The 19,228-nt window shown below is 29.9% G+C and overlaps 1 protein-coding gene across 1 annotated transcript in view; it reads left to right on the forward strand.

Moving 5' to 3' along the window:
• The window catches only part of jdp (DnaJ domain-containing protein), a 39,254-nt gene that overhangs the window by 16,190 nt on the left and 3,836 nt on the right, over positions 1 to 19,228 (forward strand). Inside the window, exon 2 of the mRNA XM_076401583.1 lies at positions 4,808 to 4,909. Coding sequence (XP_076257698.1) covers positions 4,808 to 4,909 — 102 coding nt within the window. The remainder of the gene's footprint in view (positions 1 to 4,807; positions 4,910 to 19,228) is intronic.

Consider the following 19,228-nt stretch of genomic DNA (forward strand, 5'->3'; position numbering starts at 1 on the left):
GTTGCAGAACTTCTTGCAGCTTGTGGGCAAGCGTTGTCATGCAGGAGGATGCCTATTACTCGCTATTGCTGGTCTTTTTTGTAGCAAAATATCGTTCATTTTGTTCAATTGACATCGGTAAATATCTTCATCAACAATTTCATTCACTTTTAGCAGTTCGTAATACCCTACCACTACATCTTGCTGAAAGCACCATATACACCTTAAGATTTTATAGCTCCAGACCATATGACATTTTGTCGTGGTGGATACACTTTTCATCGCTAGTCACAGCGCGCCACTGAAGACTCTTTTTTCTGCTGGGCAAGCAATGAAGCCGCGATGTTGAAAGGTTAAAAATTACATTTTAAATAAATTGTTTAAATAATTGTTTACTTATCAATTGCTAAGCTGTCTAAAAGTTCTCCGATAGGTTGATAGGTTGAACTCAAATTTGGAGCTCTCCATGATCAGCGTCTGTATACACTTAATAACTCAATGATGTTTTATATAGATAAGTGTCAACACCATTGCATTTAACAGTTATTTAAAAAAATATCAATAAATAACTATAAATTATGTTATTCAAATTAATGATAACATTATTAAATTTAATTTAATTATTATAAAATTATAATTATATCAATTATCATATCGTCTCATTTTTTATTTTTATATTCTCGATGATGATGATGTTAAGAATAATCCTGATATATAAATATATAATTTGATTTCTCGATGATAACCAATGTCGTTGACTCTTCACGTTTTAAATCCAGAATTAATTTAAATGCTAATTAATTATTTATAATGGTAATTCCAAGTGGTTTAAACATGGTCATTTAGAAAGTAAAATTAAAAGTATTCTGAGCCCGTCATATGTTTTAACAACATCTTCACTAAGCGCGTCACGTACCGTTTTATTATATTACATAAGGTTTCTTCCTTTTGGTGCAGACTTCAAGCCAAACAATCGCTAATTAAACTGTACACACTCTGTTTCTAAACAAATCTTAACGCACAACAATATTAACTTGCATTTTAATGTTATGTTGTTAATTTTTACATCCGTTCTATGGTACTTTATTATAATCAATCGATTTGGATGTTGAGTACTAACTTTTTAAATATTTTTTTTGATTCGATAAAGGCATATTTTTTATTTAAATTCACTAACCTTCGCGATGACATTCAAGTCTATGTGAGTAGGAGCGTTATCTTCACAAACTAATAATTCGACAGCTGTCAAATTTATACACGCATCTTTTGAGGGTTAGGGCTAACTAAAAAACATATGGATTTAATTCTAATAGCGCCATCTATGTGTCAGGCCGGCGACTTTTCTATTGACCTGTTAGAACTGATATAAAGGAGGCATTAGCGCTAAATTGAAATCAGTATTTCGTTATTTGATAAGTATATAAGATTTTTGTTTGATAAGTTCTGTCATCCGATTTGGAGACTTTATTTTACGGTGAAAAATACATATACATCAAAAATACAGTATACTTTATGGTATAATCTATTCTCACTGAACTTCAGTGATGAAGAATCAGAAAATAGAAGGTTGAATTTGGTGAATTTGGTGGATCTTGCAACAATTCGTCCTTTAATTTATTCATTTCAACTTTCGTGTCAGTCAGAGTTGTGTCAGAGGATGTGTTGTGTTGTTAATAAAATAATAATAATAATAAATAATAAAATACAACATTTTCTGTAAATTAGGTATTTTTCTAATTGAATCTGAGTTTATTATTTGGAAATTAACAGGCAAGAATCTCTTTCGCACTGGACTCGGAGTAAGACGTCGACATCACTCTTTATCTTTTTGTTTTGATTTTTGTTCTTATGGGGTTAGATCCAAGTCTGTATCGCACTGATGTCGATTATTCAACACTGTTATCCTTAACCTCATCAATGGCTAATCTCGTTGTTTTCTACATTTAGAATAATTGGAGTTAATGCTTTAAAAATTTTTTTCTTCAATTTTGAATATCTCAGAAGAGTTTATGGGTAACTTCCAGTTATGTTTGATTTAACAATAGCTAAAATTAATAAAGAAGGTACTTAAATACGTCAATATATTTTCAGCATTTTATTTACAACTATAAAATCAACAACAAAAAGACAACCTGTTGAGTAGTTATTATAAAATAATATGTCTATCCCTGGAGTAAAGTAGATATTCAAAAGTCAAGACACTCAAAAAAATCTAGACTTAAATTAAACCAAGTTTATTGAGTTATTATTATGTCATATGAAGTTAGTGAAAAAGTAGTTTCCGTTTTTACTAATAAATGGCTTCGCATATCATTCGCGTATATCCCATTATACTTATTTAATGAAGCCTATAATATGCATGTGCTGTAGCTAAAGCGAGATAGACCGACATATTTCATTTCGCGGCATCGCTATGATACTAAATATCGACCATAAAACAGTTTTGAACCGTTTATATAAGACTGATTCAAGTTCCAAATGAATTAACAATGACATAGACAATTCAGTAGACCGCGTTTCTATTTGCTTATTTCTGCAGAAATTAATAAAAATCGAACCAATTTGAAGATGAACTGCTCATCTTACAGTTCTACTGTGGTTGGATTGCAGTTTTGACAGAAAATTAACAAAAAACATCCATCAAAACGCTTCATATATCATTGATTAGTGTTTAATTGACTTGCTATGAAAAATAAATACCCCAACTTTATATATATTAATTGATAAGGGCATCAAAATATATCTCTGATTTGAATGTTAGAAAAAGCATTAGAAGAAATTTAAAGACTTTTACTCGAAATGACTAATGATGTTCTCTAACAGGCAGCGCAGGAAAGCGCAGGAACGACAGAGGTCTAAGATAATTAACTAATGACCCTATTTGTGTGACTAAAGATTAAGATTAATTACCTGGGTATGATTTTCTACCTGAAATCTGAGCAAAATAAACTACAGGCGGTCTATACACCATTGTCCTAATTGGATTTTTTGTCAATATACAAAATAAGTTAAACATTTACCTTATAAAATCATTGTGGATGTTGGCTATAAAACCCATAGTCTACTTAATCATAAATATATATCGTAACTCAAAATTGTAGATTGAATGAAATATTATAGAATAGAATATTAGATAAATGCAAAAAAATCATGTTCTTTAAATGGTATTCTTAGTAAATTTCTATAAATTTAGCCATATACCAGGTTGTTAAATAAGTTCGTGGAGTACCATATATTCCCCAATATTATTATTTGATAACTTTAATATTTAAAAACTAATATTTCATTTTTCATAAAAATTGAATTACATTTTCATCATAAAATTTTTATATTTTAATGTCTCCTTTTTATCAACGAAGGTTTATCTGGACTGGACTTACTGTTTAACGTGGGCTCCGAGCCAAGGCTCTCGGCATTTGTCAATATCACTCATTATTAAAAAGTGGCTACCAATTAAAGTTCGATACTCTATTTCAAAAACCCTAGGTTTTTAATATCGATATTCTCATCTGTAACTCGTCGTCTGATAATTTCTTTTACAACTGTCAACAACTAAATATAATTTTTGATCAAAAAAAATAAAAAATTATCGATATATTGGCATTTTATTGTCGTTTTTTTAATATGTTAACGAAATTTTGTGTTGGGAACTATTGACTTAAATCGACTATCGACCGTTTAGTAATTGACTACTTCTTTACTATCGACTGCTTCAGTCGCTATTTTTGGTTCGACTGTTTTTACTACTGTTTACTAGTGACTGTTTCAGTCGACTAATTTTGTTACTATTTACTATCGACTGTTTCAGTCGTTTACATTTAGTTACTTTTTTTTTGTTTCTATTAGTTTCATTCGACTGATTTTTAACGTTTTGGCACTGTCGTCATAGCCGCGACCTTGACAAAAATGTACCCAATTTATGCTTACATAGATTTATATGTAATATATATAGGTTTATGAGTTTTTTGGTAGTTTGCTTGTAAATAATAGTATTTTGTATATTAATATAGCAGCATTTTGGAACTATATTTGTCCAGATTGTTAATGTAATAGAGTAAAAATATTAAAATTTTGAATTGGTTATCCAGCAAACTGATTATTATTATAGCATGTCATAAAACAAAGTCAAAGTCATTTTCTTAATCTATGAATGCTAGTTATAAATCTTTAGAATACATTTCTTATCTCTTATATTACACTTATTATTACAATTTATATTTCTTTTGTTAAATTTTAAAAACTTTTTCAAGGTTTTCTTTACTTTTTGTACCTACATCTTCTCCAAATTGTATCTGCTTTTCCTTCTTTGCATTTTGTATAGATGCTTTCTTCCAAATAACATTTCAAAAATAAACCTGAACTAATACTCGAAATAAATTATTTTATTCGAACAACAATAATGTCATTTATCATTAACGTAGTTGACAATTGATATGTAATAAGTATAATGTACCCATTGAGTTGAGAAATTAATAAATGAGGGTTAATAACAAAGTAGAACGATAATGGAACAACGTGAATCGATTAAACGTTGGTTTTTTCAATAGAAATAATATTACTTTGATGGAAACGGGCATCAAAATCGACTATAACGTATCGATTACTATAAAAATAGAACGAAATGATCGCCACCGGACGAATTAATTCGCCATTCGACTGTTGCCAACAGATAATAATAAGCTCAGAGTTTGAGCTTGTAGGATTTTCTTCTTCCATGCAACATTGTTTAATCGCATTAATTTAATCCGCCAACATCGAGCGTTGCATTTTAAAGGGCTTTACATTTTCAGAACAATATCCGCCTTGATTAATGTTTGCTTCCTTTTAGGTCGAACAAATCAGCCAGGAATACAAAGTGAGGGCTTTGCAGTATCATCCAGATAAGAACGCAGGAGATAAAGAGGCAGAAGCTAAATTTCAACTACTGAATGTAAGTCAATTATTTCTTCTTGTTATTTCGTTAAATAATCTTTTTTTTAAAGAATATAACTACATTTTTTATTACTGTTTGAGATCAGTGGAGAATATTCTTACATATTAGATAAATCAAAATGCTTTTCAAGTTTCTCATAGTTTTTCCTATGCTCGTCATTGACATCAATTTTGGCCAACTTTGGTTGACTAGAATATTAGTATGTATGCACTAATATATAATATGGTCTTGTTAGCGCCAGAGGAATATATATTGTATCGAATCGCATTGTTGAAGACGCAATATGGTAAACCAACTACTATATACTGTGTATTTTAAAACTTTCAAAGAACAATGATATTGGAATTGAATTATTGAACAGTTGAAGTCCATAAATTTAAACGAATTTAAGAATAATTTATGGATTGAGTAAAAATTAATTTCCTTTTTATCTTACGAAGGCTAATCAATGATCATTTATCATGTATCATTTTGGTAGGTAACTCTTTGCCATTTTTCCATTAAAATCATTTCTATATAAATTCAACCAGTGGATATTTGTAGACGAAAAACTGAAGTGATGAGTTAAATGAGTGATGATGAACGTAAAGAGTTTAAAACTGTTATATGGTCGATGTTTAATGTGTAGCTATGTGAGAGAGTGTACCTGTTTGCTTGATGTGTTTAATAAGGATTCAACTGATTTTTCTATTTGACAGACAAGGTGAGGTTCATCATTAAGCAAAACAAAAATATGATGACAATGGCCTTCTAAAACCTCTGAAGCGGAATAAATTTTGCCTGAGGAAACAAACGATGCTACCTTTATACCTAATATTTTCGGTAAAAAGGTAGCTAATTGTATCTACACTGCGGCCAAAAGATAAGAAGACAAAAAGATCGTAGTGTTCATATATAGTTCGTCTGTTCGACCAAACGAGAATATTTGTCAAGGAATATTATTTATTTATTTTTTTTAGTTTTGAGTTTTGAGTTTTGAATTCATTCATCATTTACGAAGGAAGAATATTTGAATTCTTACCAATAGGTTCATTTTGATCCTACTAGATTTTTCCCCCGCGATAATGCATATTCTCATTCATATAGCATTCATTTTCAGTGATTTCAGTGACTAAATTCAATTACAATTTCAAATCCAAAAATCACAACATACTTGGTAGCCTCTGGTTATTACTATTATCAGATAAGTTATCAGATGGAATGTTCATTGGGACCATGTCTTTCAAGAAAGTTATATTGACTTTATGTAATTCCTTCAACCACTAATGCATTTTTAAGTAATGTCTTAAGAGCATTCCTAAAACCACTCTATCCATTCTCCATTCCACTTATAATAATAATAGTGCCTCAGAAGGTTAATCGCGAGTTCGAACCCCGTTAAGGTATGGTCGTTAACGTTTTCCTTTAGGCAAGACTGCAAAGGAAAATGATCTCAGTCCCTCCAGTAAGCAAGCTGATTAAGACCAAATGATCTGAGATGAGCTCTAAGTTGGTCACTCGCCAGTCGGTAGGCTTAATGACGATGCCAGTGGTTCGAAGTCCACGTTAAGATGTAAATCCAATCACTAGAAAATCCAAGAGGTTAACGTGCCTAAAATACATTAAAAAATAAATAAAAAGGGTTATCTATATATAGAAGATACAATATTCAATTTTTTATGTTCTTTTTATAATAATTCTTCTTAGTAAATGAGGATTTTGATGTTTCATTCAGATTATATCAACTGCATTTTTAAACTTGAGGTCTTCAGGGTAAATATATTATGTGCTTGTCACGCTAAACTGGTTGATATATTTTTCGTTTCCTTTCCTCTTTCTGTTTGTCTGTTTCAGAATTTTAACGATCTATATTCTTAATTTTTTGGAGAATTAAAGTTGAGTTTTTCAAATATTAGAGAAATTGCTACAACATTATGTATTAATTTATTAAAAGTAATAGAAATAAAGAATATTTGATATTCAAGGATATAATAAGTAATTGATAGCTATAATATAAAATATGTGAATAATCGTTTTGAACAAAAAACAAAAATAGTTTTTCATTATATTAAATATTTTCTACTATGTTTAATCAAAGCAAAAATATAAATTTTCCAAATTTTGTTCCATTTTCTGTAAGGTACACCCTTTTCGTTGTTCGACTACCATGGTACAATTATGTGAATAGGATGGTTATATGAGTTAAGTATTTTATTCGAAAATCTGGATTGGAATAATCACACATTTATTAACATTTACAAAAATATTGTATTTATCTAATGAAGTCGTATTAATAGTTTTATAAGGATGCAGTTATAATTATATATGCAGATATTTAGGTCGAAATTGATCATTTAATTTATAAAATATGATCAGAAAATACAGCATTTCGGCCATGATAAGCTGAACACTAATCAGAGTTAAAATATATATGTTGTTATATAAAGATATATATTAAAGATTTGCTACACCAAACGATCCTTGATTTAGAAAATGTATCATATATTTATACATAATTATATATTTCAACAAGTCTTTAATTTATAGGTTTTTTGCTCATTTGATCGTATAATCTGCGTTTATACAGGGTTACAGAACACTTATTTACTTGTGAATTCATAATTAATACACTATATAAAACATTTTGATGATTTCGTGTACAATTTAATGTTTACTAACTGTATACTGACGTCCTATGATACCGACGAGACTTGTGACGCGAACCTTGAAAACATTTATTTTCTGTAGAAATAACATCTTTTTACGAAATAATAAATTAGTAAATAAACCTTACTACATTATAGAATTGTTTTTCAAAATTAGTTATTATTCTAATTATTACGTCTTATTTTTAGAATCTATTTTTCTGAAATGTGTTTCGTTTTTATTTATAATATGTACGTAAAATATTATGATTTGTTTGAAGCTCGTGCCTCATGTATATGAAAAACCTTTTTACACACACATGTTTTGGTAAGTGTAAATTATATTTATCAATTTATATAGCTTAGTCTAATAAATTGAAGCAATATACAAATTATATCCTTAAACAAATAAATACATTTTCCTTTATTTAATTTAACAATCCACTTTAAACCGATTTCGAAAAAGGAGGGAAAAAAAGGGAAAAAGGGTGCTATGTTCGGCTGTATATATATTTTTTAATGTATTTTCGCCGATTTTTCCGCCAAATATGGACCGATTCTCAAAATGTTAATTTTATTCGAAGGAGTGGTGGTCTCGTCCGAACCAGGTCAGGATCTGACGGGGGAAGGGGGAAATCGAGGGAAACCCTCAAACTTCAAAGGCGCGTACAAAGTGTTCACATATTCTTTTATCTAAAATAATCAGATATTTGTGTATAATGTTATTGCTGAGTTGATGTGACGAAAAATCGGAAGTCGTTCAGTGCAAAAACCATTCGGTTTGCTTTTCAAGCACTAATCATAACATATAAGACCTCATAGAAATAATGTAGACAACTGCTTCTATGGTATAATGGTTTAGGTACTAAGCGGAGGTCGCAGGTTCGATTTCCATCGGGGACTTTTTGTTATAGTTTAGTTGGAACATTTATACTACAAACATACATACACTTTGTATACCTACAGTAAACTTATTCATTTACTTACAATATTATTTTAACTGCTACCAACTGGTCATTTTGAAGTCAGCAACAAATTAGATTCGTTTTGTTCGTAATTTAATTAAGTGTATATGTTATATTATTATTTTTATATTGTTTGGGCTCGGCACCACACAAATTGTGCGTATATAGTAGAATATAAAATACGTGTAGTAGATAGGTTAAATAAGGTTTTTATTTATTTTTATTTAGTTATAACAACGATTATTATGTACATATTTTATTTTGAAACGTTTCTTTTTATGTTAAAAATCTAAGTTTGATTATTTTTTACTGTTTAGAGAGTTCCTTATTTATTTTTTTAAATCGGTTCAATTTTTTTGTTAAAAATATTTTTCTGTTAGCTGTTTACCAATCGTTATATTAATGTATCCGCTTATTTCCTTCCGAAATTAAACCAGTTACCTACAAAAGGGAAACAAACCTTTTCCCAATTTGAAATAATGTTTTTCATTTTCCCTTTATTTCAAACAAGTCTTTGATGTATTTTGATGCTACGTTACAATATTAATAAATTAATTTTAAGCAGTATTACATTTAGAGATGAATTTAATTCCTTTAATATTATAATTATCTGTTTACAGAAAAAATTCTGTGTTGAATTTATAATAAAGTTAATTCTGGTGAATCAGCAAGAAGTTAAAATAAATTATGAACCGCAGGCGGTGCTTTTCGATGAAATGCGATTTTAATCATTTTTCTGGTAATTGTCCTTTTGAAAAAGCCATTTTTTCTTATTTATTGATTAGATCTTTAGTTAAGCTTATTAGAATTTGTATTTACTATTATATTAATGATAGTCTAATGTTTGTATTCCTTATAAATCGGTAGAAAAAGTTGAATCTAAAGGGCCTATTTTGCTGGTACCTGCAATATTAAAAGTGTTTAAGAAACTATTGTTAAAACGTATTAAACCATTTATAGAATGACTAGATATGCAGTTTGAATTTCGTAATCACCATTCGAAAATCGACCAAATGCACAGAATAACAGCGGTTATTGAAAAGGTATTCGAAGAAAAGATATACCATGTAATATGCCATGTAATATTCCTGGACATCTCACAATCTTTTGACCGGGTAATCTACAAAATAATCAAATTGCTGCCGCGGAATTACTGTCGACTGCTGAAAGAAAGAAAGTCTAATCTTGTATGGAGGGACATTTTCTGTATCTGTTCTATACTGCTGATCTCCCAAGAACAAAAGAAACAGTACTTGGAATGTTTGTCGATGATACAGTTATCTTGGTAAAAGATATATCTCTGCCTAAGGTTGTGGAAGAAATACAAGTAATGGTCAACAGGATCTACATATGGACTAGAGAATGGAAAAGACAGCTTAATAGCTCCAAATCTGTCCATGTCAATTTTGCTTGACGGCGAAATGACAAAACCTAATTATATCATTTAACAGATGCGTGATTCCTCAGGAAGAATCAAATAAATGCCTCAGCATACATCTCGATGGTAGATGAAATTGGAAACATCATGTTAGGCAAAAATCAAAGCAGATTAGACTCAAAGCCAAGGATTTGTAGGTCTTGTTGACCGCCACTTGTACTTGTTCTGTAGCCTTAGCAGAGATACTTATTTTGCCATTATAACTTGTGTTGTCTTTTCCAAGTAAGCGACTTTTCCAAGTACTGTTTCTTTTGTTGGGATATCAGCACTATAGAGCAGATATAGAAATGGTCCCAAGACACTTCCTTGTGGAAGTCCAGATAAAATAAATAGGTTTAAGTGTTGGGAATTCCCCCTCATCGAGACTCATCAATTTTCTTTGGAAAGGATATGATTTCAACGGTCGACTGTAATTCCGCGGTATCAATTTGCTCATTTTGCATTTTAATCCCAAATGCCATACCCGGTCAAAAGCTTGTGAGACATCTAGGAATATTGCAATGCAGTATTTCTTTGAATGTATTTTCAACAACCTCTGTTACTCTGTGCACTTGGTCGATTGTCGAATGGTGATTCCGAAATTCATACTGGAAATCTGGTATTTCTATAAATGGTTTAATGCATTTTAACAGCAGTTTCTCAAATGACTTCACAAGATGAAATGGTTTTATTCTCTTGATCCTATGTACTGTTCTGATTGTACATATCCTAAGTTATTATGTATAGAAAACCCAATGTTGCTCAAATAATCTAAACAAATTCTTTAATTTCCGTATCAACAATGTGTTTCTTCTATGTACCTTTAATATCAAAAATTAATATCAAAGTTCGTATATTTTCATTACTTTATTGAATAATATTATTTACTTTAATTATATCTGTTCGATTATTAATAATTATATCAGCGATATATATTCTAGTTGTTGTATTTTGAATTATTTTTAAATGCTTTTAAGAACTCAGGGTGATACTACTCAGTTTTAGTCCAATTGTGGCTTTTTACTTTACCGAACATGATTTTTGGTTTTTGAACGATTTAAATGTGGTAATTTTGTTGTCAATGACAATGAATGGCCTGATAGATGAAAGAGTTCGACAACGATGCAATACTTGTTAGTCGAAAACCTTCTAAAACTTTTTGAAAGACCGCCTTTCTCAATAACTATATGACTTTCTTTCATACCTTTGAAGCAAAATTTCTGATTTTTTTATATTTCCAATTTTTCCATCGTTTATAATTGTTCTGCCAATTGTTTTTGACTTTATATTGGATCTTCACCCTATAGCATATATAATTCTACTGGTCTGGTCTACTACTGGTCTACCAGGAAGTTGTTTGTCTTGAACGTTGGAATCACTATATTTGAATCGTCGAAAGTACGTTTCATATGTTTTTATGGTTGGAGCATGCCCACCGTAAGTCTCTACCAACAAAGGGTGATTTTCAGTGACTTTTTTCTTTTGATGAGACAAGAAAAGTAATGCCTGCTGGACAACAAAAATTAATAATTTCAAAAAATTATAAATCTATGACGTTGTTACTTTGGTTAAATGTAACTTGTGTAGTTTTGAGGTTAATGTTAATAGAATCAAACAACATATGTATCAAATAAGGAGTTTGCATTCTTATGGCTAGTGAAACTATTACAAAACCGGAGTGTAATTATTTAAACTTCAGGTACATGCGATGTGAAAGATCCAAAAGAAGGCAAAACACGAATTTACTGGAGATGCAATTTCCAACCGTTTCTACAACGCAATTTTATTGCTTGCCAGGCAGAAAAGGAAGAATAACGAAATTAAATGATCAGAATATATGCAGGCACCTTATAATTATAATTATAAAATCATAGATACTTATTTTTTCCAAAGCATTTTTGATCCAGTTACACGGTGATATTTGTCGATTTTCAATTACACCTCTCCAGACCTTCCCATCTTTTACCCAAAGATTCCTTCAGAACTTGTTAATTATATTGAAACTTGTAGGTGTTATAATCAGGAAACTTAGGTCCTTGTAAACACGCCGACGGATATTTAATTAAAGGAATTGTGTGGTTTTGTCACTTTACTCTTTTAAACATTATAGGGATTGTTTGAATTAATCTTTATAAATTCGTTTATCAAGAGTGTTATGAACAGTTTATTCAAAAGTGTTAAATGTTACATCCCTTCCAAGAGCTCGCATAATAGGCAATTATAAACTTAATTAATCAAAGCAAATAACCCTGAAGCTATTTGTAGATGGACTGAGGCATTTCTAAGTTATATCAAGTAAACAATACTATCGATCTATTTAATTGTAGGAAGGCTAATAGAGAATGATAATTTCTCGCATAAATATTATAAGGGCATTGAAACTTGAATAAAATTTACAGTGACACTACTAGACTTCAGTATCTGCAATCATTGAATGAACTCATTATTGTCAGAAATAGGTGTTACTCCTACTCATTCATAGTGTATCCTTCTCGCAAACCTGCCATCTATTATATAAATATCAAGCTGTGAAGTGCGAAGGCTAAGTATCATCAAATATAGGTACTTTGAATCCAAGTAGCCAAACAAGTTCCTAAATCTGAGATATAAGTGCTCACGTTTGTTTCGATTTCCCTTTTAGCTTAATATCTAATCTAATTTTGAAAAAAATGGCCCTACTGTCCGCTATATACAACGTACGTAACATCATTCTGTTGTAATCACATGTCCATACCATTTAATTTGAATCAAACTAAACTGGATTTCACCTTCCTAAGGTACTCGATAATGACAGCAATGGTTTCACCAATTTCTTCTGTTTCCTGCTGTTTTTTTCTGAATATGTAGACAATATGGACAAATGATAACTTTTTATATATCCATTACCACCTGATGTGGGCTCACGTCGTTTCATATACGGATAACTGATTATAGTATAACTATTTTTTGGCATCATCATCGTCAATACAAGGGTATGCCATACCTACATAAATGCATGGGTATGCCTTTAGCACTTGGCAAAGTTGCTGTTGGTACCGCAAAACTTCGAATATTCTTCACGAAATTGTGCTTCACGCACGAAAGTGGTCAGGTCTAGAATAGTAATATGTCAATAATGTTATATCGCTATCTATGATTTTGACTCATGTTTTGTTTGAATCACTCATTGCGTCTTCAGTCCAATATATCTATTTTGAGTATGTTCCAGTACTCTTATACTTACAAAGTGTCCAAGCTTCAAAGCTATATAGAGGAATTGGAAATATAGGCGTTTTTAAGAAACATGTTTTAGTCTTGCTCCTATTTCCACATACACCATCTTAGAGGGGCAAAAACCCCTAGAGCTTGGCTGAATCGGCTTTTTTAGCCGATATGTTAGCTTGACAGTCGTGGATGTCAGAAAAGCAACACAGTGCATGTTACAGGTCACTCCTTGAGATTTACAATAGTAGCTAATCCCTCAGTTGTTAATACTTTGGTCTTACTTCTTAATTAATTGTCACAAATATTCAATAACATCATCTAAGAACCTCCAAACACACATTGATAAAATACAACTGTAGCTGAAGTCATGGCGTATTAAAGCAAACTTTCACTCTGTATAAAAGAACATGTCCATCAGTGAATATCAATAATTGTCAACTTCCCCAAACCGAGGATGCTAAATATCTTGGTATGCATCTGGACCGACGCCTATCCTGGAAGAGACATTTTCTTGCTAAACGAAAACAACTTAAACTATATCACATGCATTGGCTTATAATGTACAAATCCAAGTTATCATTAGATAACAAAGTATTTGGTCATGAAATCCAACTATGGGGGACTTTGGGCTTGGTACCGACTTCACAGTGATCAGTATCTATATCTGGTAGTAGTTAAAATAATATGGTAAATAGATAAATAAGTTTAGCTAGGTATTAAGCTAAATTGTGTATATAGTAGAATATAAAATATGTGTAGTAGGTTAAATAAGGTTTCTGTTTATTTTTATTTAATTATTACAACGATTATTATTTACATATTTTATTTTAAAACGCCTTTTTATGTTAAAAATCTAAGTTTGATTATGTTTTACCTTTTAGTGAGTTCCTTATTTATTTTTAGAAGTCGGTTAAAAATATTTTATTTTTCTCTTTTTAGTGTTAGTTATTTACTCAAAAAATTACGTAGTTATTTTATTAAGTATTACAATGAGGAAAAATGGGAATAAAGAAACAATAATTGAAAATCAGGAATGCTTTAGGCCCCAGGATCCGCTATCTAGCCTAAGAGATTCGAGAAATCTTCTAACCAAACTAGATCAAGAAAAAGTTGTTGTCCCCGCTCCGGGAACCGAACCCGTGACCTCCGCATGTGAGCTGAGCGCTATAACCATTACATTGTAAATGCTGTTGCCCGCAGTATTTCTACGACTTGTCATATGATATAGTTAGTGCTATAAAAACAAACAATGGCTTTTGCACTGAACCACTTCCGATTTTCTGTCACATCAGCTCAGCTATAACATTATCCACAAATATCTGATTATTTTAGATAAAAATATATGTGAAATGTGAAAACTTTATACAAGCCTTTGAATGTGTGTATTTCTCTTCATGAAAAAAAATATATAATAGGTTTTTTATGGTTATAGGCCAGTTCTCTTCTAATAAGTACTGTGGTTCTCTAATGACAGCTTATCAATTACTTCAGGCGCAACAACACTTGTAATTGAATAATTAAACAACAGCTTAGATTTCACCAAATCAACATGACCGGTGACAATATCAACCCACCCTTATTGAAATACGTTATATTATAGAGACGAGTATTGAGTTGAAAATATAAATTAAATTTATACAAGGAACTGCACCGCGTTTGAATTGTTTTTCATTCTGAAATTGCTTTTAACCCTGCTGAGAATATTACTTTTCTAAAATGTCCTTTCTATAACTCTACTAAATTACTTTATGACAAAATATTAGCTTGACAAAGAAATGAAGACGTCTTCTTTTGTTTATTTTAAACACAATTTATTGAATGAATTTTCTTATTCAGTTGCATCCTTTATAGCTGTATACAAATTAATTTTCAGTTCCAATTTTATATAAAGATTATGATAGAAATTATATAAATTGATTAAGATATTAAATTTTTAGTGCTAGTGTTGACTAATAGAACGTGCCCATTAAGATGAAAGAGTTGTAGGTGATGTGAAATTACACATAGACTATCCATTAAAAATCACCATAAAACAGATAAATTTTCTTGCCGATGTCATCTGGTCTAATAGAATGCCTTCCAGTTACCAGATATCTTCACCGTTTATTATATTTAAGTCGTTATATATGTTGAAAACCTTTCCTTCATTTTCTGCTTCAGGATATTTGACATTAAACGAAGTCAAATAACATAAATCTGCTTTACAAAGTACACAAAAACGACCAACAAAATAAACACTACAAACTCTGTACTTTGTATAAATCAATTCTGATTATATGTTATTCGTTTTAGGATTATCGATCCGCTATATCCATAATAACCTTTAATAGAGAATCACTTTATCCATATTCTCCGAAAATAATACATTTACATAACGAACAATAAATAAACATTTTACCATTGTAATAACATCTCTTTGAATAACAATTTAGGGGTGTTGGCCGTCGAAAAAATATCGATATTTCAGTATATCGATATTTTAAAAATTAACGATAAATGGTTTTCAATATTTTTAAAAAATATCGATATATCGAAAAAAAAATATCGATATATTTTTTGCAACAAGTATAAAAAATATTGATATTTTACAGAAAATATATCGATATTTTTAAGAAAATAAAACAGCGAAATATTAAAAAAATATATCGATATATCGAAAAAAAATATCGATATATTTTTTGCAACAAGTATAAAAAATATTGATATTTTACAGAAAATATATCGATATTTTTAAGAAAATAAAATAGCGAAATATTAGCTTAATTTTTTTTATAAATATTTTAAAGGGTAGTGATATTTTTTATGGACATTTAAAATTAAGTACCAAGTTATATATAATTTATTTTGAAAAAATATCGAAAAGTCTCGGGTAAAAAAAATATTGATATATCGATATTTTTTCTACATCCCTATTACATAGTGCTACATTATAGTAGTTAGCCATTTTTTTAATGGACTATAAAATTCAACGACCTTGACAACTAACAACAAATCAAGTGATTCTGATCTAATGCCTAAGAGACGTTGAATTTGACGTCTATCGATTTTTTATTGATATCAACGCCTCTGGAACCACCTGGTGAATTCCTATGGTTTTGTGTCGCTCCATGAAGTTCAGTTAAGCCGGTTGACATTCACCCAAAAATATACTTCGACGATATAGATTTTTAGCCAAAAATTGTTGCTTTATCATTTAGACATAGTGTACAAACAGCTCAACAAACAACAACAGTCATCGTTAGAATATGGCCGCTACAGGTTCCCACTTCTACCCGTCCTAATTGAAAACTATCATCAACATTATATTTTTGAACGCATTTAATTTTACGAATCACTTATGATTCGGGACGGGACGGAATTAATACACCACTTATGGCCTTGGAACAAAAGAGAAACTTTACTTTGATCCCTGGTAATTTATACCCACTCGATACAAGTCACAGCGCCCTCTACTAACTTTTCTTCCTCCTTTCTGTACTGGCTCTTGTATCGAGACATATATTTAACACTCCCCTTCAATTTAGATGTACTATATAACTTAACCTAATTAAGATTGTAAACAAAGATTACAAAAGTACATTTAAATTGCCGGAACAAAACTATTACATTGTACATACAAATTTGTTGGAACTTAGAACTATTCTATTTCCACATTTCGAGAATTTTGTTTTTAATTAATAATTTTATCAAATGAATCTACCCAATTATGTGATAAACAAAGGTAACAGTAAATCTTCTACTTAAAAAAAAGAGTTCTCTCTTTGAACAAAAAAAAACTTTGAACAATCATAGAAATAGTCGCCAAAACACTGTCCAATTTAATATCGATTTTATAGTTTGTTCTTGGGATGCCAAACATACACATGTATTTCTCTTCAAATGAATTTCTTCCATGCCTCTGGGTTGTTTTTATCAAATGGTATGATCCATTAAAACTTCCTAGTTATTATTCCTATTACTTTCAACTCAATCATTCACTAACATTATTCTGCTTTATGAGCTTTCTTCTGTTCTTTATCTCTATACTCTAAATCAATTATTACTGGGTGTTCACTTTTGTTTTTTTTTTCTTTTCTTTAACATTCTTCACAGTTCCCTTTGTTTTATTCTTATTTTCATCTAGATCAGATTCATCAGAATCAAATCCTAATATGTTTGTTATTTCCATTACTATCAGATTCATTATCACTCCATTTCCAACTCGAAATCAGAATCTTTTTAATATAATCCAGAACTATCTAAGTGCTCTTGAATGCTTTTTTTTTTTCATTATCACTCAAATTCTTGATTTCTTCTTCCTGTTGCAAAACTATATGCATCGGTTTACTCACAGATTCTTCTTTGGTATTTTCTATGCTCGCCTTATATTAGTCTCTCTATACATTTTCTAAACGGTATATCTTTAATTATTTGTTCACTATTATCCATATTGAAGTTGACTTCCATTGGCGCACCAAATTGATCTGTTTAGATGCGATCTTGTAATTAACAAAACCTATATCCTTTAAATTATAACTGTAAATTATTTTCCACACTTTTGCTGGTGTTAATATTCATTTCAATTGGTGTAACAACCTTCTACGTAGAATTCCTCAAGCAGTCATTAAATTATGTGTTTTTGATGAATCTTAATCTATTCTATCGCTGCTTTTTCTATTCCAATAAATTGTTTAACTTCATAAGATTTTCAATTAAATCCAGTATTTATTCTTACTGTCCTTAATAATAAGCCATCATAGAATATAACGAGATGAACATTATCTCATTTCGTGTTCCAACCTTTAGGTGAATTTCTCAATCCATACAATGCTCAATTTAATTTATAGTTTCTCATTTCAGAATTAAATCCTCCGATTTCCTGATATAAATATCTATATCTATTTTTCCATTTATAATATGATCGAGCGTCAATTTGATTTTTCTTTCACTTTGGATCCAGTTGTGTTGAATTGATATTTATATCAAATTCTAATGCTTTCTAACTAAATGCTTCTTCATTGGGTTCAATACTGGCTCTTTACGCTCAATACTTTCTATACTGGCTCTTGTATCGAGACAAGTCATATATTTAACATTTAATCATAAATTACGTTATGCAAAGTCGAAAACGTTTAAATATAATAATTGAAGACAAATAAAATGTAATAATAATTACATATTATAAAACCGTATTTTATTTTTAGATATATCACCAATTGATAAATAAAATTTGAAACAAAAATACTTCTATTAATTGTATACTCGGTCTTTTTTATCGCTTTTGTAAGTTGATTGATATACGTCAAAAACATCAGGAGCAATCAGCCAGACGTATGAGGAAGTTGAAAGGAAATTTACTTTGGTCTTATGTTTCTGACTGTTTTTTTTTATCTTATTTTCTTTGAAAAACAAGACAAACATTAAGAAAATATTTGTTTTTAAATAATATAAATGTTTCCATTCTTTCTCTCAAAAAAAGATATGATGTCAAGAAATAAATTAGAAAATGAATTTTAATTATATATTCTCAAGAGATTTTTAACAGATTTAACATCTCATAATTATTTTTCTAGATTTGTATCAGGACTATTTAAATGAAAAGATTTAATTCAATTTGTATCTAACAAAATTTGTTTTTTTTTATAAATATTAAAATAATTTGGTTGTATTCAACTATATAGACATGGCACAGGCAACATACAGGCTTCTTCACTGAATATCATGCTACATACAGCACCTAGGATAACCACAATATTTCTTGAAGTCTTCTTTATTTAAGTTATCATTCACCATTCTCTGAAACTTCTCTCATGATAATTTCATTTTATTAAAACAGAAACGTACTTACTGAGATATTCCTCAAAAACTATTTACCAAAATTTTACAAGTTAAACTGGCATGATACAGAAACATTTGAAACAAAAATCTATTTGTTTAGTTAACTAAATATTTCTATGTAGACAAAATTAGGGCGTCACTCAAACTATGCATCGGTATTTTAAAACATATCGACATATCGGAGAACCAAAAATATCGATACTTCTTTTTAAATATATCGATATTGTTTTTTGCAACAGTTAGGAAAAATATCGATAGTTTAAAAAATATCAAAAAAAAAGATCCTACT

Source organism: Rhynchophorus ferrugineus, unplaced genomic scaffold (genome assembly GCF_030347505.1).
Source record: "Rhynchophorus ferrugineus isolate W39M unplaced genomic scaffold, kcgeb_rfMv2 rfM4, whole genome shotgun sequence".
NCBI lineage: Eukaryota > Metazoa > Arthropoda > Insecta > Coleoptera > Curculionidae > Rhynchophorus > Rhynchophorus ferrugineus.